Source organism: Manis javanica, chromosome 9 (genome assembly GCF_040802235.1).
Source record: "Manis javanica isolate MJ-LG chromosome 9, MJ_LKY, whole genome shotgun sequence".
Taxonomy (NCBI): domain Eukaryota; kingdom Metazoa; phylum Chordata; class Mammalia; order Pholidota; family Manidae; genus Manis; species Manis javanica.
This window is the reverse complement of record NC_133164.1, coordinates 96,798,881-96,813,961: the sequence shown is the minus strand read 5'-3', so window position 1 is coordinate 96,813,961 and position 15,081 is coordinate 96,798,881. Positions and strand designations below refer to the sequence as shown.

General features: G+C 36.4%; 1 protein-coding gene across 4 annotated transcripts in view; it reads right to left on the bottom strand.

Moving 5' to 3' along the window:
- Nucleotides 1-15,081, bottom strand: part of PIK3C3 (phosphatidylinositol 3-kinase catalytic subunit type 3) — a 146,350-nt gene that overhangs the window by 67,708 nt on the left and 63,561 nt on the right. For all 4 annotated transcript variants that reach the window (XM_017660015.3, XM_017660017.3, XM_017660016.3 and 1 more), the window contains one exon: nucleotides 5,343-5,410. In XM_017660015.3, the coding sequence (XP_017515504.3) occupies nucleotides 5,343-5,410 (68 nt within the window). The remainder of the gene's footprint in view (nucleotides 1-5,342; nucleotides 5,411-15,081) is intronic.

Genomic DNA, 15,081 nt, shown 5'->3' with positions numbered 1-15,081 from the left:
ATATTAAAAACATTAATGCTTCCCTCTTGTCCACTATTTTAAAACAGTTTCTGTGGCCCCAAGGTTCTGGTCCAAACTTCAACTATCCTCAACTTAAGAATTCATACTCCAGGCAGGTATTAATACCCTTATGTACAGAAATTGGAAGTTCCCTGGCCAGAATCCTCATCTGATCCTAATCTAACTTCCCATTGTGCAAGTGCAATGATGTAATACTCAACTTACTGTGCAAGCACATGCTTGCACACATGTGTACAATAAGCTATTATAAAGAGCTCCACCCAATGCTCAGCATAGACCCAGGAGGGGAGGCAGAGGCTAGACCAGAGGCAGAGATGGAGAAAGGCTTGCTGCATGCAGATTTGCTGAAGGTCGATAGGATTCTAGCAGCTGACCTGCCACCGTAAGAATAAAGATGGGTATGAACCCTTTTACCCCCAATGTTCCATTGTCATTTTTCGGTCTCACCAAGTTACAGAGTGAACTTGCCTGGGGCTGAAATTCCCTTCAGGCAAGACATTTGGCATAATTGGCAGGATTTAATGCAGACCAAAAAACAGAAAAAGCTGCTCTCATGGGTGGGGTACTTCAGTGGGCTGCCCCTATGGATGGCAAAACACTCGAGTATCTCTGAATAGGCCTATGGTCCAGGATGGCCTCCTGCGGAAAGTGCAAGTCATGAACTCATCCGAGTAGAACCGGTTTGAACATGGCTGCAATGACCACCTGGTGGAAATCCGTCTCCCCAGGCTTGAGGATGAATATCATCTGTTGTTATTTGTATACCATCATCATAATTCCTGTTGTTATTTGTATGTTGTTGTAACCTCTGTTGCTGTTGTAGAGTCTGGTTGCAATGCTCTAGCTTTCTTGCACAGGGACCATCAGGGAAAATTAAGACCACATAGATTCTGAGGTGAGAATCCTGGCTGGGTGGATTTCCCTGGAGAGAAAAATGGAAGTTCCATTTTTTAATAGTTGCCTTACTATGCAGGATCATGCTCACATATGTTGGTGATAAGCCATTATTGTCTGTGTTGCTATATAAAGAGAGCTACCTAGCCTGGAGGGAAGGAAGAGCCTGGAATGGAGGTAGAGGCTGGAGCGGGGCAGAGGCTGGAGCAGAGGCAGAGACAGAGATGTGCTTGCTGCATGCAGATTTTGCAGGAGGCAGATGGTATTCTAGCACCTGACCTGCCACCGTAAGAATAAAGCTTGGTGTAAATCCTTTTACTCCCAACATTCTGCTGTCATTTTTGTCTCACCAAATCCAGAATGAACTTTCCCAGGGCTGAAATTCCCCTCAAAGAAGACACCTTACCATCCCTCACATTTGCCTATTTTGTGTTTCTGCTCATGTTGCACTACGGTCCAGAAACACCTTCCCAAACTACATCTTCCTTTATTCTACCCATCCATCAATTACAAGCAACACTTTACTGCTTCTAGGAAGTCTTCACAGATCCTAACAACTTCTTTCATCTCTGACTTCCTAGAATCAGCATAGCCTCTCACAGACTTTTTAATAATGTTACTTTGTCACTGTTTCATATGTTTAACTCCTAATTCCCTTCACAGATTATATGGAAATTGATGCTGATGCCATATCTCAAAATTTTTCAGTAGCCCCTGACATATCCAGTATAGTCTCATACACAGATATATTTTAAGAGCTGATAAAAGTTAGTCTTCCTCCCCCAACTTCCCAGTGCTATGCTTTATCATGATAATAGGTGTTCTCTCAGAGTTGTATAACCTAAAATTTTCTGTAAAGTGGTATGAGGAAGTGAACCATGATACTATATCCACCATCTCATGTGCCCAAGAATTCTAAACCAAAAATTCAAGGCGGCTTTCTTGAATCATGAATCAAGAAAGCCTTCTAGAGCCACAGGATATATATGACTATTTAAAATAAAAATTAACTGAAATTAAAATTTCAGTTTCTCAATCACACTATCCACATTTCAAGTGCTCAACAGCCATGTGTGCATCACTGTGGGTTATTTCCATTACTGAATAAAGTTTTTCAGTTAGCTCTTTTCTAGATGAATAAGCTAAGAACAGTTAAGACAAACTCATATTTCCTATTCACAGTATTCCAAGATGTTTGATCACCTGCAACCATAACCTAAATGTCAAACAGTCATTCTCAACTACAAAATATCAACAGCTTTATTCAAATCCAATTCATACCTTTCTATCCTTTAAAGTCCTTAACTATCTCCAACACCTCAGTATATTCATTGTCTTTTCCTGTGTGTTTACAAAGCAAACTCATTTCCAAATAAGCAATACAGATGACCTCAACATAGAGGTGCCACTGGTCTGTTCAGGTCTCCTTGACCACCAAGTAAACAAAATGACCACAGCTAGCTCCTGTGATTGAGGATCTGCGTTAGCACTCATAAGGGTCATATATATCAAACATCTCTCAAAATCATTCATGCCAAAGTTCTGCTGTAACAAGGAAGTCCATCTAAAATAAAAATAACAGCATCATCACCAAATATGAGGGATAAATGTAGATCAAGATTAGAAGACCAAGATTTAAATCATTTCTGAATTCTCTGCTCACAGCAGTAAGTAATCTATACAAAGCACTCTAAGGTAGCCCTTTGAAATCTGTCATCTTCAAGTAGAAATGCAGACAAAACTGTCTGGGTATCCATTGTAAGATTATATCAGTGGGCTACCTGTTTCCTGGCAATTTCATTTTGTGGGGTAAATAACCTTTATTACCTTGAAAGGTCTTAAAAGTTATAGAAAAACATGTCAAAGCATCCAAAGTTTACTTTCAATTTCAACATACTGGAATAGCTATAAAAATAAAAAAGTAAAATGATTTATAGATCCTGATGCCCAACACTTTTATAGATTGGAGGCTATAACACCCCTCTGTGGCTTAAAAGGTTGACACTATTCAATTTAAAAGGATTATCTGCAGAACTATAGGCCCCTGAGGATTGAGCTATAGCAGGAACCCCATTTAAATCACTAGGAAAAGAACAAATGGAAAAAAATTTCAAAATATTCAAATGGACACAGCATAATCAATTAAAACTTATATTTTAATACATTTGTTACAATAAACTTTTTAACTTGTTATATTTGATTAATATTTTAATACTATTGTCTCCATTTTCAAAGAAAAAGAATGGTCACTTTATACCCACTATTTGAAATTATTTCCCATATTTTCACTCTACAATCACAAAAGAAGTATCTACCAAAGTCAGAAATCCACATCAATAGCTTTTCTTCCCCATGAGTATTTCTGAATATGTAATATGCAGACTGTAAATACGGGAAAAACAATTACTCCTCAGAGAATGAACAGACACAGCACATGGTATTGCTTCAATGAATCAGAGACATAGTGGGAAAACACAAATCAAATCTAAGTTTGACGGAATGCTTATAAGACTGGGAACTCGGGTTGCACTTTGTGTATTATCTATGAAGAAAACAAAATGCTCTTTCTGAACAGAAACTGTTGCCTTGTTGGAAACTGTTCATCTAATAGGTTTCCTACTATTCAGCTGCCTTCAGAATGGTTTGAAAACTCTTCTTACTTGAAATAAGACATCAAGATTCTATTTTCAGATTTCACAATGAAAGCTGGTCTACAGTAAATCCAAAAAGTACACAATTTTAAAACACCACATATTCAGTATATTCACACACAGCTCTTAAGTGACTAATTTATAAATTATGAGCCAGAGAAAAACCTTCCATGAATACTGCAAGGAAATAAAAATACTTATGAAAGAATTCTCAGTAAATAATTTTAAAAAATATAAAATCTTAACTCTACAATACCTTTGAAGCTTTAAATATCTACTCAAAAACTTGGCAACATGCTGAATAATATGTATTTTTTTGTTCTCTTTTATAAATATTTGGGTTTTTCTAGAGGAAATATTTTTCCTTAACACCAGTGAATAGACCTACATTTAAGAATTCACACTGGAATATGGAGAACAGTAGCAAAGAAAAAGTTACAATAAAAGGAAAGAGCAGCTATTTGATACTCCAGAATTTCTAAGTAACTTTTTCAAAGTAAAAATGGTGATTAACAACTAGTCAAAATATCCTATGGGTGTATTTCCAAGGACATAATGAAATTTACTGTGAGGGAAAGTAGTTTTATGAATATTATATTGAACTGATAAAGTAAAAGTAAGGAATTATTTTTCTTCCCACTAAGGGCTTAAAAAAAAATCACAGGTTCCCAAGGGGCAGAAAGAAGATAGATTTATTTAAGATTGATAGTAGTTTTTCTTCACTGTGAAGAGAACAATAAAGGAATAAACAATGACTTATTGCATGTGTAAAGATGAAGACCTGTGTTTGTTAAAAGAGCCCTCTGACTTTAGTTACTCATTTCATGGCTACAGTGCAATTTTAGAATAACACTATGCTTGGAGAGTGGGAAAATGAAGTTAAGGCATGATTTGACCTGCAAGACAGTTTCTCCAAACTCAGTCTAAAACAAGATACTATTTTGTTTAATTTCTTCATGAAAGCAAATGTCTCATTATTCTTCAAAAATAATGAGTTTTCAGACCGGATATATGTTGATTTGTACTGTTGAAGTAAACACTGTAAAATGAGCAGCAAGATTAGATCAGAGATCATTTCTATGGTAAAGAACACTAAGTATGTCTGTGACAGATAAAGGGAGCCAGGATTCATTTTAATTGTGTCCCAGGAAGTCAGTTCTTCTTTCTGTGCCATAATTTCTCTTTCCTTCAACTCACTCAAGACACTTGTGTTCATGTAATACAGAGATGCTTATACTTATCCTATTTAACTTCACACGGACAAATGAGAAAAGGTCACTGAAAGTACTCTGTAAATGGCAAAGTGATAATAATTAATGTAGTCCTCATTCACACATTACCAAGTTCAGGTACATTATGCTTCTGCCTCAGTTTCCTCATCTATGAAATAATTAAGTCCAAATTCCAACCTCCCATTTTTGCATGATTCCAATGTTTTGGTAAATAATGTGAAAATACATACTCCCAAAGGACTGTGAAGTTATAGGCACACTGCTTAAGCAGCATAAAAGGCAAAACAGATATTAAAATAAAAAAAATTAATACCTTACCCACTTTTATCTCAGATCCAGGAAAATTAGTGAAAGAAAGAGAAACAGTATAGCTAACAAGCATAGCCATGAGCACAGCTATAAAGGAATACAACTAGATAGATATAAATACAGAATTTAGGATGCTGATGATTACTTACACCTTAAACTATCTTTTATTTACAGTATGGGAAAAAAATAGTCCAAAATAGTAATAAGAAAATAAGCAGAAAATTATTTTACCTACCAGTATAAATAGTTAGCCAGTGTTGAGTTTTTGCAAGCCCTTGATATCAAGAAGGTACAGAGATCTTGCTGAAAGAATTAAAAGAAATATATATATATTTTAATGCTATCTGGTATTAATAAGAGGGAAATAAGACAACTTACATTTCCCTATTAGTTTTCATTTACATATCTTATGTCACAAATGAGATTTTCATCCATCCACCTATCCCTCCATACCTCCATCCAATATTTATTCTAAACCAGGCAGTAAGTGAGAAGTTAAAAACACCATGGTTTGCACAGTTCCTTTTCCTACTGGAAGCCGAACATTTGGTGGAAGAGAGGGGCTTTAAACAGTCATAGAAATAATTTAGATAGGGAGGTTGAAAAATGCAGCAGTAAGGATATGATATTTAGGTGACACCATGGATAAAGGCCCTGAACTATACTGTCCAGAGAAAAATTTTAAGGCCCAGTGTAGCCCAAAGAAAGCAAACACTAAACCAAGGAAGTTTAAAAGCCAGGTAAAGGCCAAATTATGCAAAACCTTAAAGGTCACACTATTGAATATGGATCCTATTTTCAAAGTCACAGATACTCAACAAAAGGCTTTAAGCAGGAGAGTGAGATGATCTGATTTGTATTTTATGAAAATGACTTCAGTTGCACTGAGAAGTACAGACCTGAGGACAATTAGGATGCTATTACAGTCTAGAAGAGTAAAAGGTGAGAGTGGAAACAGAAGTAGACACATTTTTTTTAAATACTCTGGAAGTAAAATTAATAGGACTTGATGATGGAGAAGTTAACATTAACTCCCAAATTTATGGATGTAGCAAATGGGTTGATTTGTTATACCACAGATGGAAATTCCAAGTGAGGAACAGGGAGAGAGAGTTCTATTTTGAAATAATAAATTTGAAATGTCTCTCAGACAATGGAGATCAAGTAGGTATCAGGATATATGACTCTAACATACGAGAGAAATGTGCTAGAAACATAAATTTGAGATTATCAGTACAGCCTAGGGCAAGAGTATAAATTGAGAATAAAAAAGTACCCTCAGGAGCATTAAGATGTCAAGCAGTAGAGAAAGTGCTAACAAAGGAAACAGAAGGAAAAACCAGAGAGGTAAAGAGGTAAACAAGGGATGCAGGGTATCATCTCACCCACATGAAGAGTTGAGTTTTTCAAGAAGGGAGTTGTTTACTTTGCTGAATACTGCTGAGAGGAACTGAAAGGTATCCACAACTAACAAACATTAAAGCCATTTACTACTTTAGCAAAGCAAGTTTTAATATAATGATGGGAACCAAAGCTTAGAATGATGTGATTAAAAATGGAAATAAAGTTATATATATACAAACATCTCCTTTAACAAAATAAGGTGCTATTGCAAGGGATGTGGTGTGAAGGGACAGTTTTGTGTTTTGTTTTCTCTGAGTGTTTTAAATGGGAGATACTAACGAATATTTGAATATTCCACCAGGAAAAGAAAAGAGCCTGTCTTGGAAGGGAGTTTATTTCTTCCAATTAAGAAAACAAGAAAAAGATGGAAAGGGAATTGGAAATGAGACCATTCTTACCTAGTGGATTCTATTTGTTTCATTAAGGATGAGACAGAATTGTCATTTGGAGATTGGGAGACAGAACATGAAGAAAAGAGTAGAGAAAGTACAAAAGAGTCACTGCAGAGCAGGAAGAGCAACCAACCTGGAGAAATGAAAGATGGTAGGCAGTGCTGAGTGCCCATCTGATATTTGTGACCAATGTCCTTACACTGATACCAACATGCTAAGCTATGTACTTTTCTTCAGCAATATCCAGCACAGAGAAATTAGGTAATTAATTAGCCTTATCAAGGGATAAGATTTTCCCAGGAAAACTGAAGGTACTAATAAAAAAATGATTAAAATGGTGAACCATAGGATAAAAGCTATATTTAAAGGGGATGATAAACAAAGAAAAACGTAGGGCTCAATGAATTAGAAGTTTTAATGTAGTAGGGGTTCCTAAAAAGTAAGCTAGAGTAATGGAAGGCTGTTCCCACAAAGAACATATGTCAGGGCTTTCAGAGGTAGCAAGAATCCTATCTCTAACCTTAAAGCTGAAACCTTAGCACTGCATTTTAAACGTGTAACATTTAAAAACTCAGTAAGGACACACCTCAATCAGAAAACCATAATGCAATGTTGAAGCCATGAGTTTAACAGGAAAGTTTATTTTTGATTATATGAGAATGATATGTTTTTATATAGTGGTATATAGACTTAAATAGAAAACACATGTGTTTCATTTCATATTATGCTTTTTTCATTAAAAAAATTTACTTTGTGAGACAAGACACATGTTCTATTAATTTTTAAACAACCTAGATATGCAGTATTTTAAAGTTTTTAAACAATTAGAAGAATGTGCTTTAGGCAAGAGAAAATGACCTCCTGTTGAAGGTCAAAAATATAATAAGAAATGGTAAATAAGGATACAGGTAAGCATCACAAAATAGTTACTGACTGCATATAATAATACTATTTTCTAACATTGATCTAATTAAATATGACAGAGCTAAAATACTGGATAAAAGTTACATATGATAAAAAGTATACTGCATTAGAGGAAGGTAGTACTAATCATGCCAGATGTAAAAGTAAGGGTAGATGTTAAAGTATCTAGTATACCCTGTAAAAGAATTGATAGAGACAGTATAACCTCCTAGCTGGGATAGATATGGAGTTTGGGGAAGGGGATTGAGTGAAGTACAGGTAAGAAAAAAAAAAAAAGATTGGAAACTATCACATAAGATGGTAGAATAAATCCATATACAGTTCTAATCACAATTAAGACAAATGGGGGGATTAAACCTCCTCCTAAAACCACATATAACATGAAAATATAATTACTACAACTAATCCTGAAAGAGCAACAGGAAAGAAGGCTGTGCCAGACAGCATACACCTGGAGGAAAGAATAAACCTCACAAACAGGGTAACATATCGAGGCCAAGACCCAGCAGAACCCAGCACACCATCGGGAGGAAGAGAAACAGAGCAGGGAGGGAGAGGAGGGCTAGGACTGCTGAACACCTAGCCCTGGAGATCTGCTCTGGAGGTTTGAACTTACATTGCATGGTGCTCTGGTGATTAGTGGGATTGGAAAGCTAAGACAAGCAGAATACCTGGAGAGACTGACATTCCAGGTGATTGTGGAAAACAGAGATCTATATCTGGATGATCTGGGTGGGCAGTCTGAGAGACTTGCTAAAAGTGAGATGGCTGCTAAAGGGGCAAGGATTGCACAGAGCTTACTGCTCAGGAGAAAGGACAGGTAAACAAAATTGTCTGGGTGCACTCTGCCCAGCAGATTGGGAGCTTTCATGATCTTCAGATGTTCCATTGCCCTGGCTGGCTACACAGCTCCAAAGCCCCCCACTGTGATACACCTGCTACACCCTCCTCGCAGTCAGCTCTCACCTGGCTCACAAACTGGCAAACCCTGCCTTGGCATCAGGCCAGCCAGAGGGAAGCCCCGCCTACAGAAGCAACAATTGGAAAGCATAGAGGCTTACACCTGTGTGTTCAGCCCACTGGTAGTGCCAGTGGAGACAGACATAGCAATTGGGAAGCAGGAAAAAGCTCTTTCCTCCTCCCAGGAACCAGGACAATTTGCCTGCAACCTTCTGACAAAGCTCCAGGGGCAGAGCAGCTCCAGAGAGTAGAGCTTCTGGGCACTAGAGGGCATCACATACAAATATGAAACGTCAAAGGAACCTGGTTCAAAATCTCAACACCAGAAAAAGAATCAAGTGACACTGAACTAATAAATACTCTTGAAAGAGATTTCAAAATAAAAATCATAAACATGCTCATGAAGGTATAGAAAAATATTCTAGAACTCAGGAACGAATTTAGGATGTAGATCCAATCATTGAGGAACAAAATGGAGGGTATTAAAAGCAGATTAGATAAGGTGGAGGAGACAATATATGAAATATAAATTAGAGAAGAGGAATAGAAAGAAGCTGAGACACAGAGAAAAAAAAGGATATCTAGGAATGAAAGAATACTGAAAGAACTGTGTGACCAATCCAAACGGAACAATATTCACATTATAGGGATAGAAAGTGTCTTTGAGGAAGTAATTGCTGAAAACTTCCCCAATCTGGGGAAGAAAACAGTTTTGCAGACTATGAAAGTCCACAGATTTTCCAACACAAGAGACCAAAGGAGGACAATACCAAGAAATAAAATAATTAAAATGGCAAAGATCAAGGATAAGGACAGAATATTAAAAGCAGCCAAAGAGAAAAAAGATCACATATAAAGGAAAGCCCATCAAGCTATCATCAGACTTCTTAGCAGAAACCTTACAGGCAAGAAGGGAGTGGCATGATGTATTTAATGCAATGAAGCAGAAGGGCCTCAAACCAAGAATACTTTATCCGGCAAGATAATCATTTAAATATGAAGGAGAGATTAAACAATTTGCAGGCAAGCAAAAGATGAGAGAATTTAACTCCCACAAACCATCTCTACAGTGTATTTTGGAAGGACTAATATATATGGAAGTGTTCCTAAGGTTCAATAGCTGTCACCAAAGGTAATAAAAAGTGCTAGACAAAGAGTATAGATATAATACATCATATATAAAGAATGGAGAAGAAAAGGAGGGAAGAAAAAAGAACCTTTAGATTGTGTTTGTAATAGCATACTAAGTGAGTTAACTTAGACTCTTAGATAGTAAGGAAGTTACCCTTGAACCTTTGGTAACCACGAATCTAAAGTCTGCAATGGCAATAAGTACATACCTATCGATAATCACCCTAAATGTAAATGGTCTGAATGTACCAATCAAAAGACATAGAGTCACTGAGTGGATAAAAAAATAAGACCCAACTATATGCTGTCTACAAGAGACTCACTTCATACCCAGACATACACAGACTAAAAGAGAAGGGATGGAAAAAGATATTTCATCTAACTAACAGGGAGAAAAAAGCAGGTGTTGAAGTACTTATACCAGACAAAACAGACTTTCAAACAAAGAAAGTCACAAGAGACAAAGAAAGCCATTACATAATGATAAAGGGGTCAATCTAAAATGAGGATATAACCATTATAAATACCTATGCCCCCAACACAGGATCACCTACAAATGTGAAACAAATACTAACAGAATTAAAATGGGAAACAATGCAATCCATTCATTCTATGAGACTTCAACACTTCACTCACTCCAAAAGACAGATCAACCAGAGAGAAAAATAAGGAGACAGATGTATTGAACACATTAGAACAGGTGGACCTAACAGACATCTACAGAACTCTCCAACCAAAAGCAGCAGGATACACATTCTTCTCAAGTGCACATGGAACATTTTCAAGAATAGATCATATACTAGGCCACAAAAAGAGCCTCAGTAAACTCAAAAAGATTGAAATTGTACCAACCAGCTTCTCAGACCACAAAGGTATGAAACTAGAAATAAATTACGCAAAGAAAATGAAAAGGCCACAAACACATGGAGGCTTAACAACATGCTCCTAAATAACCAGTGGATCAATGACCAAATAAAAACAGATCAAGCAATATATTTAAACAAATGACAACAATAAGTACCGCAAAATCTGTAGGACACAGTGAAGGCCATGCTAAGAAAGAAGTATATTGCAATATAGACGTACCTCAGGAAAGAAGAACAATCCCATATGAACACGCTAAACTCAAAACTAGAAAACTAGAAAACTAACAAAACTAGAGAAAAAAGAAAAAATGAAGCCCAAAGTCAGTTGAAAGAGGAACATAATAAAGATTAGAGCAGAAATATATAAAATCAAGAAGAATAAAACAATAGAAAGAATAAATGAAAGCAGAGGCTGGTTCTTCAAGAAAATAAAATACATAAACCCCTAGCGAGACTCATCAAGAAAAAAAGACTCTACACACATAAACAGAATCAAAACTGAGAAAGGAAAAATCACTACAGACACCACAGAAATACAAAGAATTTTTAGAGAATACTATGAAAAATTATATGCTAAGAAACTGGAAAACCTATAAGAAATGGACAACTGTCTAGAAATGGACAAATTTCTAGAAATGGACAACCCAGAAATAAATAAAAAATCTGAACAGACCAATTACTAGTAACAAAATTGAATTGGTAATCAAAAAACTACCTAAGAACAAAACTCCTGGACCAGATGACTTCACCGCTAAACTTCATGAAACATTTAGTGAAGACCTAATACTCATTCTCCTTAAAGTTGTCCAAAAAGTAGAAGAGGAGGGAACACTTCCAAATTCATTCTACGAGGCCAGCATCACTCTAATACCAAAACCAGGCAAAGACACCACAATAAAAGATAATTACAGACCAATATCTCTGATTAACATAGATGCAAAATACTCAACAAAATATTAGCAAACCGAATTCAAAACTACTTCAAAACAATCATCCATCGTGATCAAGTAGGATTCATTCCAGGGAATGCAAGAATGGTACAATATTAGAAAATCCATCAACGTCGTCCACCACATCAATAAAAAGAACAAAAACCACATAATCATCTACATAGATGCTGAAAAGCATTTGACAAAATTCAATACCATTCATGAAAAAAACAACAAAATGGGTATACAGGGCAAGTACCTCAACATAATAAAAGGCCATATATGACAAACCCACAGCCACACATCATATTTAACAGCAAGAAGCTAAAAGCTTTTCCTTTAAGATCGGGAACAAGACAAGGATGCCCACTCTCCCCACTTTTATTCAACATGGTTCTGGAGGTCCTAGCCACAGCAATCAGACAACACAAAGAAATAAAAGTCAACTAGACTGGTAAAGAACAAGTTAAACTGTCCCTGTTTGCAGATGACATGATATTGTATGTAAAAATCCCTAAAGAATCCTCTCCAAAACTACTAGATCTAGTATCTGAAATCAGCAAAGTTGTAGGATACAAAATTAATACACAAAAATCTGTTGCATTCCTATACACTAACAATGAACTAGCAGAAAGAGAAATCAGGAATACAATTACATTCACAATGGCATTAAAAAGAATAAAATACCTAGGAATAAACCTAAGCAAGGGAGTGAAAGACTTATACTCTGAAAACTGTAAGACACTCATGAGAGAAATTAAAAAAGATACCAATAAATGGAAACACATCCCATGCTCATGGATAGGAAGAAATTAATATTGTAAAAATGGCCATCCTGCCTAAAGCAATCTACAGATTCAATGCAATCCATATCAAAATACCAACAGCATTCTTCAACAAACTAGAGAAAATAGTTCTAAAATTCATGTGGAACCACAAAAGACCCCGAATAGCCAAAGCAATACTGAGAAGGAAGAATAAAGCTGGGATGCTCCCTGACTTCAAGCTCTACTCCAAAGCCACAGTAATCAAGACAATTTGGTACTGGCACAAGAACAGAGCCATAGACCAAAGGAACAGACTGGAGTACCCAGACAAAAAACCACGAATATATGGTCAATGAATACACGATAAAGGAGCCATGGACATACAATGCGGAAATGATAGCCTCTTCAACAGTTGGTGTTGGCAAAACTGGACAGCTACATACAAGAGAATGAAACTGAATTACTGTCTATCCCCCATACACAAAAGTAAACTCAAAATAGATCAAAGACCTGAATGTAAGTCACAGAACCATAATACTCGAAGAAGACAACATAGGCAAAAATCCCCTGAATATAAACATGAGCAACTTTTTTCTGAACGCATCTCTTCAAGCAACAGAAACAAAAGCAAAAATCAACGCATGGTACTACATCAAACTAAAAAGCTTCTGTACAGCAAAGGACAACATCTACTGAACAAAAACGCATCCTACAGTATGGGAGAATATATCTGTAAATGACATATCCAACAAGCAGTTAACATCCAAAATATATAAAGAACTCACATGCCTCAACACCCAAAAAGTAAATAAACCAATTAAAAAATGTACAGAGAATATGAAGAGACAATTCTCCAAAAAAGAAATTCAGATGGCCAACAGGCACATGAAAAGTACTCCACATCACTAATTACCAGGGAAATGCAAATAAAAAACACAATAAGCTATTACTTCACGCCAGTTAGGATGGCAGGTATCGAAAAGACTAAGAACAACAAATGCTGGCGAGGATGTGGAGAAAGGGGAACCCTCCTACACTGCTGGTGGGAATGTACATTAGTTCACCCATTGTGGAAAGGAATATGAAGGTTCCTCAAAAAACCAAAAGTAGAAATACAATTTGACCCAGGAATTCCACTCCTAGGAATTTACCCAAAGAAAACAATTTCTCATATTCAAAAAGACATATGCACAGCTATGTTTATTGCAGCACTATTTATTTTACAATAGCCAAGAAATGGAAGCAACCTAAGTGTCCACCAGTAGATAAATGGATAAAGAAAAGGTGGTACATACACACAATGGAGTACTATTCAGCCATAAGAAAGAAACAAATCATACCATTTGCAACAACATGGATGGAGCTGGTGGATATTATATCAGTGAAATAATATGTGAATTAAGTATTCACTCAGTGAAATAAGCCAGGCGAGAAAGACAAGTACCAAATGATTTCCCTCATGTGTGGAGTATAACAATGAAGCAAAACTGAAGAAACAAAACAGCAACAGACTCCCAGACTCCAAGAAAGGACTAGTGGTTACCAAAGGAGAAGGGTGGGTGGGGAGGGAGGGAAAAGGGGACTGAGGGGTATTATGATTGACACATGCTGTGGAGGGGATCATGGGGAAGACAGTGTAGCACAGAGAAGGCAAATTCTGACTCTTGGCATCTTACTGTACTGTTGGGCAGTGACTGCAATGGGGTATGGGGGGACACGATGACATGGGTGAATGCAGTAACCACATTGTTTTTTCATGTGAAATCTTCATAAGAGTGCATATCAATAATAACTTAATAAAATAAATAAACAAATGACTGTAAAAAATAAATGGGGCAAAAGTCCTAATTAAAAGAGAGTAGTAAGCTGGATTGAAAAAATGAAATATAGCTATATTTTTTCAAGAGATAAACTAAATTATAAGGCCACAGAAATAGTGAAGGGAGAAGACTGTAAAGTATACCAGTGAATACTAGTCAAGACAAAGTTCTACTAATATCAGACACTACAGACTTTGAGGCAAAAAAACATGATTAGATTTACATGACTCAATTTACTTGAATGCACCTAATAAAATAGCTTCAAAATATTTAAAGCAAACACTAACAGAAATAACAGAAATACAAGGAGAAATTGATAATTACACATTATACAGAGAAAATTTTTTAACAGATCAAGCAGAAAAAACCTTAGGCAAAGATAAAGAAAATTTCCACAACACAATGAATAAGCCTACTCTAGTGACACACATAGTGGTGAACCCAAGACTGGGGAATATACCTTCCTTTCAAAGACCTGTGGGATTTATGAAAAATGACCATATTTGAGCAAAGAAATTAACTGAGTTCCTGTCTTCTTTCCAACATTTAACAAGACATGCACAGTGGCTTCCTAAAACTCCAAGAGAAAGGGGAAAGGAAAGGAGAAGAAAACAAGACTCCTCAGGTGCCAGGGAGGAGAAAGAATATTGGTATCTGTAGTGAGAAGAAGTCAGGGGATTCAGCTTAAACATTTAGTTGTTTAGGGATCTTAAAGGTGATGACTGTTTGTGCAGTATTATGACTGGGCGCTGGGGAAAGGGAAAAGAAAAGCTTTCAAAAC